Raw genomic sequence first — 17,500 nt, 5'->3', positions numbered from 1 at the left:
TTCAGCGGCATTTTTGGTAAGCCTCAAGTGCAGAAAATGTGAAAAGAATTGCCTCCTAACATACCTTATAAGCAAAAATTGCCTTATAATATATACCATGGACTGATTCCATATGAAAAATTAAGTTCACATCATTCATAGTCATAGGCATCATCGTTCATTAGTGATTAACATACTAATCACTTCCGAGTTCCGAGCAACGCTAATCAACCATAATCAGTAGGTAAATTACCATCAGAAGGACCTCAATGAGAACCTGAACTACAACAAAAGGTTGCAAAACAAACAACATCACATATCTAACAAGCCATCATATTCATTACAGTAGGCATAACATGTAGCGCGTTAGAAGCTGATTTCAGTACTTGGACTTGGAGAGCCATATAACTTGTTGAACAGCAGATGCAGCAAGCAAGACGCAGCTAATGAAAGTAAAAGCTATGGAGAAACCAACATGGTAGCAGAAGCTATGCAAGGATTTGCAGAAATTCGGTAGCGCTGTGTGTCGTACGCCTGTGCGGTTGAGGTTTGTGGTTCCAGATGCAGCAGACCCAGCACTAATCAATGCATAAGCAAACACCTGCAAGTGCATTTCAATATATATGTAATCAACCCACCCACAATAGAACAAAGAAAATTAACAAATTAAGCATGAATATATAACCTGATCCCCTGCAAAAATAAGCCAAGCATGAGTTCTTGATGGAATGACTGGGAACTTTTTAAGCAGTCTCGAAGCACCAATTAGGAGTTGCAATAAGGAGTGTGCAGCAACAGCTGCTGTCATACCAACCAGATACCTGTCATCCCCCACCCCAAAATCCAAATTCACAAACCATATTGAATTTTCAAACTAATAAGAGACAAAATTAGGTAGCCTACTGTCATCACTGGACTAATAAGAAACAAAGATGCGACAATAATAATATCCAAAAAAGGTGCATATGAATATGATAAAGAGAAAGCAAAGAATTAAGAATGGATGAAAGAGGCATTAAATTCACGGGTCTGATTCTGTTCATCCAAATACCATGACGCAGCAACAGAGAACAACAGCTAGCGAGCCTTTTTCAAGTGTTGATGCTGGAAAAAGCTGTGAAGCACCAAACCCAAAGGGCAATTTTGTCAACTCAAATTTCGATCTCATCCCTGACCAAAGCACTATTGCATCTTGGACTGTTTGGTTTCCGAGAAAATGCTCGGAAAGAGGAACGCTATTGTTCATGCCTAGATCGTGCTTAATAAGTTAATATAACCATTCAAGCCGCTTAAACTTAAAGCATAAAACTTCCACTAATTTCTTTTACCCTCTAAAACAAGCGCTAAAAATCAACTAAATTTTTGACACATTTTCTTTCACTTTCTTACCAGCCAAACAAGCACATAACAACAGTCGACAAGAAGGAACCCAGTGAAGCAACGAGGGTATTATCGTAAATAGAAGGTATCATACTCACTCGAAGGAGTTAGAGAAGGACCACTTGGAGGAAACAGGGAGCTTAAACCCGTAAATGGAGAAAGTGCTGGTCTGATGGGCTGTGACCATGAACGACAGAGCTATAACCGAGCTTACTGTGCACAACAGCCTCAGCGTCACTTGTATGCAGTCGCTTTTCCGTCCAAAAGGCGTGTTTGTAGTCATCGTCTCTACTAGGGGCCCACTCATAGTTCCACCACCGTTCTCCGCCTCCGACAGCTTCTTATCAGGCGATGATAGCGTCTTCGAGTCATTCACAGTCATGGTTTGATTTTTCCTCTCTCTGATCAGTCTCTCTTTTGCCTAAGAGTGTGAGGGTACAATGTATATACAAGGTCCTTATTTTAGGTCCTACATGATATATGGGAGCCGACTCACTCCGCCTCACTTGTTATCTCATTCATCATATCATTAAAAAAATACAAATGATAATATATATATATCAAAAATTCTCTCACGATAACATAAAATAAAAGAAGGTATAAATAAATAAAATGACAAATAAACCACATTATTTTAAATCTCACATGTTACAAATCAACAACAGAAAAATAAGTATGAATTTTAGATCTTTATTTTAAGTCCGCGCACGAGAGAATTTATCCTTATGTATAGTGATCGTAAGGGCACTTGTAATGGTGAAAGTGTTAGGGTCCCCAACAAAATTAATCTTGGGTCCCACCTTTATTACATAAAAAGTCAAGTCAAACACGTATTATAATACAACCACATCAGCAAAACACATCTTCCAATACAGCCGCATCAACAAAACACAAATTTCTATACACTTTTTCTTCCCACCCAACATGAAGGCCAAAAACATTTCATTCTTTCATATTTTCCACAACAAAACTACACCAAAACATAAAATATCAATACATCCACATCAGGAAAACATTTCTCTCAATACAATCACATAAACAAAACATGTTTCACAATACAATCACATCATTAAAAAATAATATCTTTATTGACTCAATAATTACATACCATTGCAAGTGTCCTAAGCAATGGGGAAGTGAAAATTGTAAAACACATATATTGTTAATTAATACTCATCAATGAAGGAAAATGAAAATTCGTTCTTGCACCAACCACCCAAGACACGTATTTCTTGATTGATTCACATATTTAATTTTTAATTATTTGCACAAAATACATATCATTATTTGTAAAAAAAATTGATAGAACTGACGTCATCTTATAAGGGATTGACACGTGGAAAGGCGGATGGGAGAGAAGGTGACCCGTGACTGAACAGAAGTACACAGTGCAACGGAAATGGCGCCCCTTGTCACTTTTAGTATATTCTGCCAATAACAGACGAATTACGAAAGGCCCTCTGCCCCAAAACAAGCCATAGCTTCTTCTTTTTTCATATGCCACCGATAACGCTGACGGATCTCCCCTGTTTGGTTGAGCGACGACGCGCGAGAGCAGAAACGTCTCACCAAATAGGTACATCGTTCACGCGTTGGGGTCTCATCATGTATAGGGATCACACTTACACCAAATGAATGATGTTACATGAATTTCGCACTAAAAAATGTTCATCCAAATGGAAGAGCAATTTTTAATGTACGTTTATGTTAGGTTTGATCAATAAATTTAGAGTCGATTCAGATCATGTGTGGAGGCGAGAGAGAATTGAGTGTGTAGTTATAATAATTACATAGTGAATTTTCTCTAATTGTCTTTTGACAACGCTCGTAATTTTTCTTCTATTCTTAGAGGTTTTTCACGTATATTCTTTTGTTGATTGTGTTGCTATTCTCCGTTTCAATTTCTCAACTGTCATGTGACATTTCTGTTAAGGAGGATCTTAGTCAAATTTCCCAATAATTTTACTTCAATCCTTCCGATTCCGAGAATTAAGCTAAACTCTTTACGAATCTCTAAAGTTACCAGAACAGTACACTTGGGAAGAATGTGATATATATATATATATACACACACAAGGAACATTGTTTCTAAAATAGTAAATATGTAAAAACCATCTAAGAATTTTCTATTTTGACCAGTAATGCAAATCAAACATATTTGCACAAGAAGGATAAAAGAAACATTGCTTCTCTACCATGAAAAAGAAAGTGAAGGAGAGGTATAGAGAGCGTGGGGGGAAGAAAATACCAATACAGCTTACATAAGAAATTTCACATGAAGTTCATGACTCCCAAGTTCACATCATATCCACAACAGCAGATTCTGCTTATAAAGCTAGTGATGGCATATCTCAAATTGGTTTCAAGTTCCATGCACATTTCATTGTTCTATGCTTCTAACAATTGGCTTTATTTATTCAAATATTACATATACTATATCCTTTTTTTAGCATAACATAATAATATTTATTCGGGCCGCCTTTTCGGTATCAGCCCATTGGGCCAATTCTTGGGCTTCAATTCACAAACTACATCTAAATTCAGACCAAACCAAATCTTCTGCATTCCAACACATGGGATTTAAACAATTAATCACCAAACATATAGGGCAGAAGAATTGCATATGCCAAAGAAAGTGTTCCTCAACATTTGGATACCCCATTAAAAAAGAATTAATCATAGTATGCAGACTCAAGTTCACCATTTGCCGCATATATATGAATTGCCGCAATAGTAATACTCTGCTTACAACAAGATTGCACAAAAAAACAATTTTAAGCAACAAGAGGTCAAGAACAGCGAACCTAAACACCGAACATCAAATCCATGATTTTGGACACCATAGACTTTGCAGGGGAAGCAATGGCACCTCCTGACTGCCTGGCACTGCTGCTGTCATTTTGAAGATAGTAGGGACGTGGTGAGGCTCTTAATGCATTCATCTCTGAGGTTTTACTAGAAGGCGGAGGGGGAATAGGCATGAACCCCTGATTGTTGAGTCTCTCATTCAAAGCCTGGCGTTGCATTGGATCCACTGGCTTCACACCTACAATTAATATTCCATGGATTTGCATCCCATTCTTGCTCAGGGCCTTTTGAGCATCAGAACGATTCTGCGCCATCAAAAATAAACCAACCGATGATTGTTAGTGCCATCACTACACGTCCAGTTTTCCACATGCTATATGGCATTAAGATGTTGTATTTTACAAAATGGGACAAAAAGAAAAGAGGAAAAACAAGAGAAAAAAAGCAACAAAGAGAAACCATTCATTGTATCTCAACTGCAGTCGAATCTTAGTTACATTAAACATTTCTAATGTCAACGTAAAATCAGAAAGGATGCTGATGGTAACAACTCCATTTAACAAGCAAATGCGCCACAATTGAAATAACAAATCCAAACAACCTAACTGTTTAAGAAATAATAACCAAACCAGCCTCAATGGCTACAGGTGGTCTGAAAAACCCCAAATTAAAGCATTCAGCAATTAGCAGATATTTTACCATATTTGGAAATCTCCACAATCAAATAAATCATTTAGCTATATGAAATCATGCAAGTAACATAACATTCCTGCTATGTCAACCTAGTTGAGTTCGTCAACTCTGAAAGCCTTCACCTCTACTGCGATTTCCAACTACTTACACATCACACATGCACTTTGGATCTCAAAGAAAATAAAATGCAGTAAAATTGAAAATAAAATGATACTAACTCCAAGAGTCCACATAAAAGTTTGAATAAAGATACATTGCAGAGGTGAATTATCACACAGAACTGACAGTGCATACATTATGGAGAGAGTATCAGTTCTTAATGAAAATGAAAATACATGGATCAAGATGTAGGAGGATAAATAGACCTGATAAAGAATATGCATCCAGTTGGCATTCTGGGGACCAGGAACATGTTTCAGGATCACGCCACACTTTTCAAACTCCCGCATAACTAAATTGGTATCACCAGGAGAAAATCTTCAAAAAGGCAAAAAAATTCAGTCTCATATGCCTAGAAGTTAATTTGACTTCAAGGCATATAAACTATGAAACTTTGATATAAGACAAAATCACAAAAGTGAAAACTATGTATCTTAAAAATCACCCATCAGTGCTTTAGTATATGAAATCATTAGGGCCTATCAAATTCTCTGCTGACCATACCACCTTGGTGCTATTTACTAAAATTTTGCTTTTAAAAAATCTCTTCAAACTAATCAAATCATATTTTCTTTCTGAATTAATTTCAATCCAACCAAATCAATTTCTCAGGTGAGCCATGGAAAATAAAAAATAAAAACAAAACATGATGAGATGAGATGAAAAAAACCCTGAGCAACAAATCAAACTACTAAAAGGCAAAACAGCATATTAAAGACAAATAACAGAATGGCAACACTAAAGCATACCCATAAACAGTAACCCATTCTTCCTCATCCAGGTTCCCTGCAAGTAAGTTATTCTGCTTCATCTCTGGCCTCGCAACTTCCCTTGGGGGTGGAAGTGTGATTAACGCACCAGGCTGAACCACACCTTCAACAGGAGAACCCTTTCCTTTGTCTTCTTGTTCGTTACTGTTACCTTTCGCAGGCGACCACCAACTTGAACTTGCAGAACCCTGAGAATTCTGCTGCCGACCCAGTAAAGCAAAAGAAGTGCTAGCCTCAGATTTGCTTTTCATCGGAGTCGAGAAATCCCTGAAAGAACTCTGAACTGGAGTTCTCTGGTCTGACTTGATTTCTGGGGATACTGGGTAATCTGGGATCCCAGATTCAGGAGAGAAATCTGAGCGGTCCTCCAAAGTGTACATGGGTGGGGGTGGAAGATCTGAACCCCCAAAATTCTCTCGCCATAGAGCAGATACTGCTGCTGCTTGACCAGGAGTGGAAAATTTTCCTCTCCGGGCAGAAACAGGTGTTGCCAAATCATGGAAAAACAATGACTGCCTCCCAGATTTGGGAGTTCGTTGTGCTGTGGTGCTCATCTTAGATGTAATTTTACAAAGAGCAACTGATGTCTGCAAGTCAACAAGTAATCAATTAGCACAACCTAACCTTTGCTCACCTTTTGCACTCAAGAAAACAAAGGAACAGTCAACCAGCCCAATGAAAAGAACGCTCAACCAAGTATACCAATCAATCTTCAAGACTAAATCACTGAGCGTTTTCCATTACGCGAGATGAATTAATATATCATCTAATAACCGAAAATAACATTTGTCTGGATTCCTTTCACAAGCAGCAAAGCTAACATCATCCAGAAAACCAAAACTTGAAACGCCAAAATTTTCCATAAACGAATAACAATACAAGAATTTAAATTCTTCACAATAACAAACAACAACTTTAAAGAAAAATGAGCGAGGAAGAAAACGATTCATACAATCTTGGGTTCCTGTTTTTTTCTAGTTAGCATTATCTCTAAAAACGATAATCTTAACTGACCTATACATCCGTTTGGAGCTCAAAAAACTAATCTAGCGTGTCATTAAAATCATCGGTCACTCGATAAAGGAAAAGCAAAATCAACAAATTCAAGTAGTTCGCAGGTATAAAGTGCATACCTATGGCGAGAGAGAAACTACCAATGAACCGAATCGTTCTGGATTCTCGCCGGAGACGTTGAAGGGAACTCTCTGCGACCAAACGGAGGCCTAAAATTTTAGAGAGGGATTTTCAATCCCTAAACCCTCGAGGCTCGATCCTGCAATTCAAATTTTGGTCTTCGTCTTAAGGAGTTTGAGGTCCTGAATTTGACGAAATGACTAAATTAGCCTCATTCCCACGCGACCTTTATCTGTATTTTTCTTTAATATAAGGTTAATTTCGTTAATATGTATGGGGTGCCATTTTTTCTACTTCCCATTTTTTTTTCTCTTTAAACATAAATATATCAATGCATTTAAAAAGAAATAACGTCATTTTTTAACGAGTAATTCATCCAAAACAGGGTCATTGGATCTGTACTAAGTCTCGGACAAGTGAATCCCCCTCGTCCTAAATCCTATACACGTGGATCCCTGCCCCCTACACACCAAATAATTATAGAATCATCGCCTCATAGAGGTAACTCCAAAAAAACTTGTTTGGCGTGGGAGTTACCTAGGATCTATTATGTTTGACAAAATTTAATCTTCGAAACTTATAACCAATCACAGCTCTCTTGGAGTTTTTTTTTTACTGCATATACAAATTATTCATATTTTTTATATTGCAAGCCCAATTACTTCAATTACTGTTGTTTGGGTTAGTTAAATAGGATTCTATAGCATGAATAATTCAAGCATTTTTATGATATGTGAATCCGCAGTCATTATTCTTTGGGTATACGCTGAATAAACTCATGTGTCCGTGCAATAGCCTACAAACCATACATTTCATTTTCAAGCAAACACATGATACTTCGATGTACGAGCACTTTATATCTTTTTAACAAGGGTAAAATATATTGTGGATTAAATTACATGCCATGTTTATTGTGTGATCTTAATTGATATATATGTATATGTATGTATGTATGCAATCAAAGAAGGTGGTAATTGTATTCATCATGATCCCACCAAATACAACATAAAGGATCAAATTTAAAATGGTGCTGAAAGAGGCTCTGTAATGAGTTTGTTTTGAAGATCATGAGGGGATTCTGTAACATCGTTAGTGGCACAGTGACATGGCTTTCCAACTATTGGAGGCTTCTTCTTGCAATCTTCAAGCATGTGTTCATTGCCAGTCTCCATTCCATTCTTGGAATCCATCTCCTCCGGCTCAACTGGAACATCAGATCTCAATCCCTACACAAACATATACATACATAATATTGTAATTAACCAGCGTACGTAAAACTCTTGTCAAATTTCTCGTATGATCTTCTAGTCGACCCTAAACAATTTGGAATAGAACTCATAGGATGATTATGATGATCATAACACGAAGAATAATGCTCAAGACCAAACAAATATGACCCTCGATCGTTTCACCCCCAATCAATGTGAAAGTGTTAGATTTTAAGTGGGTCATACATGCGTGTTTATAATTAACGGCTTAGATTATGAAAGCTTGCCTTGATGAATATATCGGAGGCATCACTTGGTTGCATGTTTTGAACTACATCTGCAGCCACTTCCTGCACAAAAAGAACACAATGGTAGATATATCATCAAGCATGTCAAAATACATACAAAGCACCCTCTGTATATATATATATATATACATAATGAGAGAGAAAATAAGAGTACCCTAGCATGGTTGAGTTGGCCTTCCTTGAGGGTTCTAGGCTCCAATTCAATTGAGCAACAAACGTTAGCCATTGATAACAAAGAAGCCGAACTCTGAGGCACATTACCATGCATGCCTAAACAACAATGTCGTCCTTATCTAGCTTTCACGTCTAGTCTTGTATATATAGATATATGCACAGACGAACAGTAGCATATGATGAGTGGTCAGGCAGAGATTGGCAGTCACGGGTGGGCGGTTTGTAGACGAAATTAGGGTTGTAAATTAAAGCCATATTGTCTCATTCACATCCCGTGTGATTTATATTTACTATGTGTACGATTCCTCCTCACATCATTTTCTTGACTCCTTCAAGACCACACACACACACACACACACATATATATATATATATATTGAAATTGAAAGTAGCATGTCCACTAATTTATCTTTTATATACGTAAAACTTAAGTGTATGGCTTGGGCCGCCCAAGATGGGCTAGACTACGCCCAAGTCCAAGCTCAATAAATAAAGAATCATTAACTCTAAATGGATTAATTGCGACAAAGATCTCATCCTAATTAATCAAGTTGACATCGACATGATCTCAACTCAGATGATAGGATAAGCAGACCATCTTAAATAATACTATGAGATTTTTCCTAAATTCTTAATCATGGAGTTTCCTTACTCTAATTGCGATTTTTACAACCAATGTATTGTCATGAATCATTATATATACTATTATGCAATTGTGTGTGTTGTGAATTAATTAAACCAACATAACTCGAATATAAAAAATTGTGGAAACAGAAGAGAGAAAAATGACACAAGATTTAATGAGGTTCGACACAACTTGTCTATGTTTTCGGGCAAAGAACAACAAAGAATATCACTAATATGACGAAAATTACTAAAAGTCGAATTCTTAAACTCAAGAACTAACCCATAAATCCCTTTCGTGGGACTCTCACACGTCAAACCCTTCTCGCTAGGATTCCATGGACAACAAGACTTCCTGAAACACCTTAGAAAGTTACACAAACCTAAATTCTTATAGGCTACCCAAAACACAAGAGAAAGAAACCATAATTCCAACTCAAAACCTAATAGAATTATGATTTAACAACTAACAAACCGTCAGGCCCATCGCTTACTCGAGAAAGGGTCCAAACCTTTCTCAAGCAAGGGTAATCTAGTCTGAACAAAAAATTTAACTTTGAGACAAATTTCACATTCCCACATCTAAATTAACTAACATTAAAATTAATATATGTTTATCGAAAAAAATGTATGCAAGTGTTAGAACAAGAGAGAACTTGAGGGTTTTAAAATTATCGTTACATCCCCATACATTGCAAGTTATAGATTAACAAAGATCTAGAGTAAGTACATATATTTCTCCTTATTATTGTATGGGCCAAAAATTGTTTACTCGATTAATCGGTCTGGGACCACAAAGATCCAAGTTCTGAGAAACTTAGGCTCGACATCCCCTTGAGACCGGGCCCATAAACGGTCAGGTAAAGCCTAAAAGACCAACATGGGAATCAAGGCCAGCTCATTCACATGGGCCCATCTGCTTAAGTTAGGTTCAAGGCTCATGTTGCTAAGGAAGTTCCTGCCCAAGTTCATATGCCCAATCAAAGCCTAAGAATCCGTACGATCAACAAGTGCTGACCATGTGATCACGAACACTATAAATAGAGGAGGATCCCTCCTCATTTACTCTCTCAACTACCTGTTGTCTCTCTCTAAAAATCTTTCACTTCTCTCACAGTCTCACTAAATATTTCCCTACCGTTGACTGACTTAACCGTCGGAGCTTCCCCAATCAACACCACACCAGTGCCCCAGCTTCACAGTCGACCTCTCATTTGATCTTGCAAAATTGTCGAAGACCTCGATCAACATTATAAGTTGATTGCAGGTCTTAGGATCTACAATTATGTACTTTGACATGTACATGAATACATTGTATTTGTATTATTATTATGTATATCCTAAAGACCAGTAAATAAGAATCCTTAAAAAGCAAGAAACGTTTGTGACTTATTTATAAGAATCTGTAATTGTCTTTCAGAGCTATGATATGATCATGGGGGGAATATTTTATATTATATTATATATATATATATATAATATTCTCCCCATTTACTTATTGCCATATTTGTTTTGAATAGTGTTGATCACATGCACAGTCACATATCAGTTTGGAGATAAATCAATGAAATGAAAGGAGACCAGTACCCAACATTTCCAAGGACCCAAGACCAACCTCACACTACATCACCATAACATGCATTAACTATTATTTCACTACCTACCAATATTAAACGACCCACCAATACATATGTGAAACGACTACAATATTCCATCTTACAAATCCAGAAATAATTTATTCCACTTTAATTATATTTCACCTCAATACATAGGAAAAGAATATATATAGAAGAATTCTCACATACACATCAACTATGCAGCGGATTCCACACCAAATGTGTGGTTTTCACTTCTATTGTACTTTATAACAACTATTGAATTTCAAATACGTAAAATTAGTGCACACGTGAGAATTCCTATATCTATAGGAATTTCCCTATGCGAGTGTAATATGTATATATGTATAAAAGTGCACATAATTAAAAAAGATCAATCAACTGAAGCCTAAGGAGAAGTGGGTTTTGGGGGCGGGAGACAAGAAATATATCATTACACTCGTTGCCTCACATAGGAGAATTATTGTATATATGTATAAAAGTGTAGAGAATTAAAAAGGTCAATCAACTGAAGGGAAGGGGGGGTTTTTGGGGGAGGGGGACAAGAACCATATTATCCTCGTAAGAAATAACATGGGAAGATACCTAAACAATGGGCAATAAAGCCCATTATTGAATATTTGGATATATTATCCCAAACAATGTATGCCATACAGAGAGCAGTAATGCATGTCACTTAGTGCATGTGCTTTGCCTTTTGTTGCTCACATGCATGTCTACCCTATATATATATATACACTCTCTAAAATATATTATACTCACATGCATTTATATTACATATAACTACGATGCCGACAATATATACACAATGTACATACGGTGTACTTTTTTCCTGTACCTTTATTGATATTTTTTGTAGGGTACCTAATTAGCTTAATTTAGCATGCATGCATAAGTTCATTAATTGGTTTTCGGATTTATTATTGGGTACCATTTGGTTCACCGATTATAAAAAGGCTTATAACATGCATTAGCTGATTATGATATAAACCAGACATTCGAGAAAGTATCACATAAATCTAACATAAACAGCTCGAATATGTATTGTCTATTCTAAGCTTAAGGCCAACAAATTTTTGTCCCTAAAAGTCTTTTTTTTTTAAATGATTGAATCTTTATTTATAAACTACATTAATGGTTTACACACAACAGAGATACAAATCTTAATAAATCAACGCAATTGAATTCGATCTGAAAGCTTTCTAAATTTGACCTAGATAACTCAACCCAATTAAATACGTTAGGAGAATCCTTATTCTCTCTATATGTATGTGTGTGTACATATATATATATGTATGTATCAAATTGAGGAGGAGAGGTATCTAATCTAAATTTGAAAAATACCCATATTGTTAATTAATTAGTATTTGTTAGAATATTAAAATTGACTAAACTAATTATTTAATCAACACAGCATAAATTAAAAAAAAATTGAGTGGTACAGTTGAGTGGAGCCCAGGAAGAGCAAATGTCTGGGATGGGGTGGACAGTTACACTTCATCCCAATGCACACCTAATTCTGATTTCCTTAATTTAATTATAAATTCTTAAATCGTACTAAGTACTGGTTGGGTGTTAATTTTAATTATAAAATGTCTCGATTGGTTGTTTTCCTATCTCGACCTTGATTTTTATAATCTCTGTGTGTCGTGTACAATACGATGTTGAACTACTTAAGTCACTGAAATCTATGCCCAGAAATTTTGGGTCCCTAGTACAAATATCAAATATATTCAAACAAAAGTACCATAAATTGGCTAATGGAAGACGGAAGACTGAAGTGCTAGTTACTCCGGTTGTTGAGGTGGGTGTCGGGGGTATGTTGTCATGCATTTTTTATGTTTAATATGATTTTTGTTTCGAATAAAAAATATATCGTTGAATTCGTTAAAAATAATACTACACATTTTATTTTAAAAATAAAATTTTTTACTAACTTAGAATTTTATTACAACGGAACCTACCGTAATAAAAATATAATAGATCTCCATCACCCGATTGAGGTGTATGCATAGAATTTAATTGAACAATTGAGATAATTGATTGAAATTTTTATCTTTTTTGAATGGAAGATAGTTGGAAGTCAATATATTAAATGTGAGCCAACTAAGCTTCATGTGCAAATGTCAATTTAGGTATGGGCACTTCCATCCTTTCCACGGTACATTCACATCATTCTAGATGCTGTTGCACCATTTAGTTCTTTATGAATAAATTCCTCTAGTTTGGAGGTACAAATTCGAATAACTTGTACATCTTTGTGGTCATGCGCTGGATTTCCACCCAACTTACTCGATCGTCGAGTGTGAAATTTATGTGTATGCTTGCCCGAGATTAAACTCATATAAGATGTCCAAAAAATAAATTTTTATAATCTCATTTTCGGTTATAAAAAAAAAGAAGTTAGCATTTGTAATTATGGGTAGGATAACAAAAGATTTTTCATGAAGATTGAGTGCTCCAAAAATTCAGATTGCAAAATGATTACGCTACAGTCTAGACATTTCCTCCTCCCTCCACTTTTTTTTTTTTAAAAAAAAAAGAAAAGGAACAAGAAATTAGATCTTGAAGGACCAAAATTGAAAATAAACTAGAATTCTTTTTTGAGGTTTTGTAATTCAATGTCCTAGATCATGTGCCTGAAGTCGGGCCCACTATGGTGATGGATCGAGAAATCATCAGCACCGTTGGATATGCCGAACATTGAACTTTGACCAAGGAACTGCTGATGCTGTGATCTCTGCAAGTCTTTCTGCCTCCTAAGCTCCAATACCTTCCTATGGGAATTGGAATGCTTCGCGGACAAAAACGTCGGACTCGAAGCGGGTCGATATTCGGGTACCAACCGACCCGACTTGTACCGTACCCCACACGCATTGCACAAAGTTTTCGGCCCCATTGGCCCAGTCCGCCACTGCGGAGTTTTCTCGGATGCGCAATGCAGACATTTCCGAACAGGTCCCGTATCCGACTCTGAATTCGAGTTCGGGTTCTCTCGTTTCTTGGCAGGTACGGGTTTGGTGGTGGGAGAGACACGAAGGAGGCGCGTGGTCCAGTCACAAGGAGCAGCCCGCGAGCGCCTGGAACGGGCCTTCCCTGGGAGAGGGGCATCGGTTTGAAAAATTGCGTTGGCCTGGCTCCGGGTCTGCTCCGAATGACTGTCAGAGGAGGAGGATTCGGGTGTGGGTGCCTTGGGTCCGGGTAAATAGTGGTATTTGGCATCCACGTCATGCTCGGCTGAGAACGAGTCCTCCACAAAATTCGACAGCCATTCAAGCTCCGCCACGTCATCGTACTGTTACAGAATTTAAATACGAATTCGAATTTTATTTTATTTACAATAAATATTTATAAATAAACTCAAAATTCACAATTAAAAATCTAGAACATACCGGAACGCAGAGCTCGCCGGAGAACTGAGAACCGACGCCGATAAAATTGTTTTCGACGCCTGAAACAGAGGAATTGCAGCTATCTATGGAGGCTAACAGGAAAGAATCAGAAGAATTGTTTCTGATGACATTATCGCTACTATGATGGAAGAATCCATCAGTCATAATGGCGTCATCGTTGGAGAAATCAAGGAGGTCATCAATGGCGAAGTGGTCGCCGGGTTTCTGCTCGGAAATTCTCTTATCCTGGGAGAAATGGTCACCGGAACCGGCGCCGTAGTAGCCGCCGTAGAAGAAATCCGATGCCTCCATTGATGAAATTAATGAAAAAGGAAGGAATTAGGAATTCGATGATAGGTATCTATTAATTTTAGAGAGATAAACAGAGAGGAGTGCCGTGTGATGCAGTGGATATAGAGATAGAAAGTTGAATAGTCTTATTATACGAGACAGAATAGCAGAGTTTTTAGAGAGAGAGAGAGAGAGAGAGGAAGCGTAGCTTTGGTTTTAAGGGAATGCAGTGACTGACGACGAAAGACTGTGAGGTGGAGTGGGTTTTGAGGAGTCAAGAGAGGCGCTTAAATGGAAATTAATGGAAATTTGGGGCATCTTTTTACATGCAGAGTGGCAGAAGGATATGAATATAAAAATGAGGTGACTTGCAAGTTCTGTAAAGTTTTATTTATGTTTTTTTTGGCATAATTAAATTTAGGTTTTTTTTTTTTTTTATCTCTCCTTTTTTAGGTGTATTTTATTTTTTCGTTTTATTGTGCTTGTGAAGTGAAAAGCTAAACAAAATAGGGTAACTTGGTAATTTGGAATCAAGCCTAAAATCAAAAGGATATGTGTATGCGAATTTTGCATCCATTTCCACACAGTTTTTTATTCTAGAAAATTATTTCACATCTTCCACTAGAATCCATGATCTCGTGGAAGTAGAAAAATGAGTATCTAAGTTACCATACAGAGGATCCTAACTCATATTTATTGTTGATTTTTTCACAAGAGAATGACATGGAGAAAGATTTGAATCCATAACTTTCTGAGATGATAACTCTCTTCTAATCGTTAGGCTAAAAGTGAATTCTTTTAAGATGATACACATTTTTGGATCCATTTTTGCATCCAAGAAAGTGGATAACCAAATTTGATGCTCCATTTGGAGGGAAAATTTGGAGGGTTGGGGATGCAAAATGGTAGTTATTGGATTTGATTCTCTATTTGATTACCCATTGGAGATGCTCTAACAGCAGCATTCCCTCTGCTTTCAATAATTATTTTGTTCTCGGGAATACTGTTTTTCTCTTTGATTAATTTTCTTCAAGTTAATTAATTAATTAATTAATTGTACTTGTGCCCTCTAATGCTTTGTCATGATGAAATTAACAAATTCCCCATCCACGTTTACGCACGATGTGTACAGCTCAACTTGATTGAAAACCAACGGTCCAGATCTCATCCACGTGGACCCTAGTAAAATTTCACTTCCATCCTCAACTCAGCCAATAAGCAGAAGCAAAATGTCAATGTTTTGTTTAATCTCACTTTTTACCTAATATTGGAGCAATTGCAATTGGGCAATTTAGGGGGCATGGATGGATTTTATTGTCCCATTTGTTAGGCCATGAAGAAAAAATGGTTCCAATCGAGCCAATTTACTGTGACCAACATGGTAGTGAGTTCCACAACAAAACATACTCACATCTATACCAAAATCAATATTGAGCTTTATTGCTATTACATAAAAAATAAAGCTAATAAATTTACATCATTATAACAATACATTTTGTTGTCCCAGTCACATTAACAAAATTGTCTCCCAATACATTTTGTTGTCCCCAGTAAAAAATCACTATTGTGGTTACCTTTACATGTTTCTTTGCAACACGGTTGGTGAATCAACAATATAAGCTTTGATGGAAAAATGCAGTCCAAACACTACAAATTAATATTGTTCACTTTGGGTGAAATGTTCGACGACTTTATTCTTCTTGAACCATTATTATTGGTTATTAGGCTCATAAAACGCATTGGTTGAATGGGAGGGATCGAACTTTTACAATTTTATTTATATGTCACTTGATTGAATTGAGTCAATCTAATATGTTATAAAATTTACATGCTTAAGAGTCCAGAAAATTTAGACTACTAGAAACTAATTCAATTTTGCAATCAAAATCTTTAAAAAAAAAAAAAAAAAACAAGCGTGTGGAAAATTCCAATATAGCACAAAAAATGTGGCCATAATTTAAAGGAACACATTCTTATAATGCTTAGACTTCGTACAAATGAGGTGGACCGAGTCAGCTGTGTCCGAGTCAGAAGTCACTAATCCCGAAATTAAGGTTAATATGCTCTGGTAAATGGATAAGGTTTGTTGTTTGCGTTTTATAACCATTGCATATCTTTATTTTATCCAAAAAAAAAAACAAAATTGTAATCAGTAATGATAGAGATAGCAACAACCGTATTTAAATTATCGTAACTGTTAAGTTGTATGTACAGAATTTTATGTGCATCATGTTAAACTTGTAAAGCTCACGAATTCACTTAAATATTACGCATCCAACTCAACATATGACATAATTGGGATATCAAACTACTGAAATCGTTATCATTTTTGGACCGCAATTATTATTTACTATATTTTTATTTTTTATTGGACAGTGAAAAGTAAAAGGGTTAATTAATTGAGTTTTTTTTTTTTATTTATAAAAATATCCGTGGTTTGTGTTCAACAAGCACGTGACAAAGGTGTTGGCATTGTCAGGTATCATGTGATCTCGTTTTCGAAAGGCCAACCCAACAGTGAACAGGCCAACAGGGCGGTCAAGAAACTCCACGTGGCAGGAATCAATTGTGGGTGAAACCACTTTCCTTTGATGCATCCCACACGTGCGTTTGTGCCATCCACGTCAGATGTATATCAGCTCGATTTGTGGCTTCAATTTTGCATCGCCTTAATGACATCATCTTGTCATGCCTCAATTATCATGGCTGTTGATTTTTTCTAAATTACTGTAAAGTGCGGTTGACATATTTTGTAACTTAAATTTAAAAATGTTTCTTATGATAATTTTCTTAAAATACAAATGTTTATAATAAAGTTAACGAAATTCAAAAGAAAATCATATAATACGAAAATACAATGATTTTTTTAATACCTGACTTGAGTGGAAGGGGTCAATAAATTTTTGATGAACTTAATCATTTCGTTGATGTTTGAAGTTCATTAAGGATGGCATGCCCAATATG

At 36.3% G+C, this 17,500-nt stretch overlaps 4 protein-coding genes across 4 annotated transcripts; all 4 read right to left on the bottom strand.

Moving 5' to 3' along the window:
• Positions 1-68: 68 nt before the first annotated feature.
• Positions 69-1,798, bottom strand: LOC120006961 (CASP-like protein 3A1). Its single transcript, XM_038857086.1, has 3 exons — positions 1,458-1,798; positions 665-800; positions 69-580 (listed from the first exon to the last, which is right to left on the bottom strand). Exons 1-3 carry the CDS (start codon positions 1,739-1,741, stop codon positions 359-361), a joined length of 642 nt encoding a protein of 213 aa, XP_038713014.1. The 5' UTR covers positions 1,742-1,798; the 3' UTR covers positions 69-358.
• Positions 1,799-3,947: 2,149 nt separating this feature from the next.
• On the bottom strand, positions 3,948-7,078 carry LOC120006901 (nuclear pore complex protein NUP35). Its single transcript, XM_038857019.1, has 4 exons — positions 6,923-7,078; positions 5,769-6,376; positions 5,226-5,337; positions 3,948-4,472 (listed from the first exon to the last, which is right to left on the bottom strand). Exons 2-4 carry the CDS (start codon positions 6,341-6,343, stop codon positions 4,164-4,166), a joined length of 996 nt encoding a protein of 331 aa, XP_038712947.1. The 5' UTR covers positions 6,344-6,376; positions 6,923-7,078; the 3' UTR covers positions 3,948-4,163.
• Positions 7,079-7,782: 704 nt separating this feature from the next.
• Positions 7,783-8,722, bottom strand: LOC120006871. Its single transcript, XM_038856987.1, has 3 exons — positions 8,594-8,722; positions 8,419-8,481; positions 7,783-8,149 (listed from the first exon to the last, which is right to left on the bottom strand). Exons 1-3 carry the CDS (start codon positions 8,705-8,707, stop codon positions 7,943-7,945), a joined length of 384 nt encoding a protein of 127 aa, XP_038712915.1. The 5' UTR covers positions 8,708-8,722; the 3' UTR covers positions 7,783-7,942.
• Positions 8,723-13,264: 4,542 nt separating this feature from the next.
• LOC120007883 (GATA transcription factor 9-like) lies at positions 13,265-14,947 on the bottom strand. Its single transcript, XM_038858356.1, has 2 exons — positions 14,246-14,947; positions 13,265-14,148 (listed from the first exon to the last, which is right to left on the bottom strand). The coding sequence occupies exons 1-2, from the start codon at positions 14,555-14,557 to the stop codon at positions 13,480-13,482; spliced, it is 981 nt and encodes a 326-aa protein (XP_038714284.1). The 5' UTR covers positions 14,558-14,947; the 3' UTR covers positions 13,265-13,479.
• Positions 14,948-17,500: the final 2,553 nt, after the last annotated feature.

Source organism: Tripterygium wilfordii, chromosome 10, assembly GCF_013401445.1.
Source record: "Tripterygium wilfordii isolate XIE 37 chromosome 10, ASM1340144v1, whole genome shotgun sequence".
Taxonomy (NCBI): domain Eukaryota; kingdom Viridiplantae; phylum Streptophyta; class Magnoliopsida; order Celastrales; family Celastraceae; genus Tripterygium; species Tripterygium wilfordii.
The sequence above is the reverse complement of the archived record's forward strand: the minus strand, read 5'-3'. Positions and strand labels throughout refer to the sequence as shown.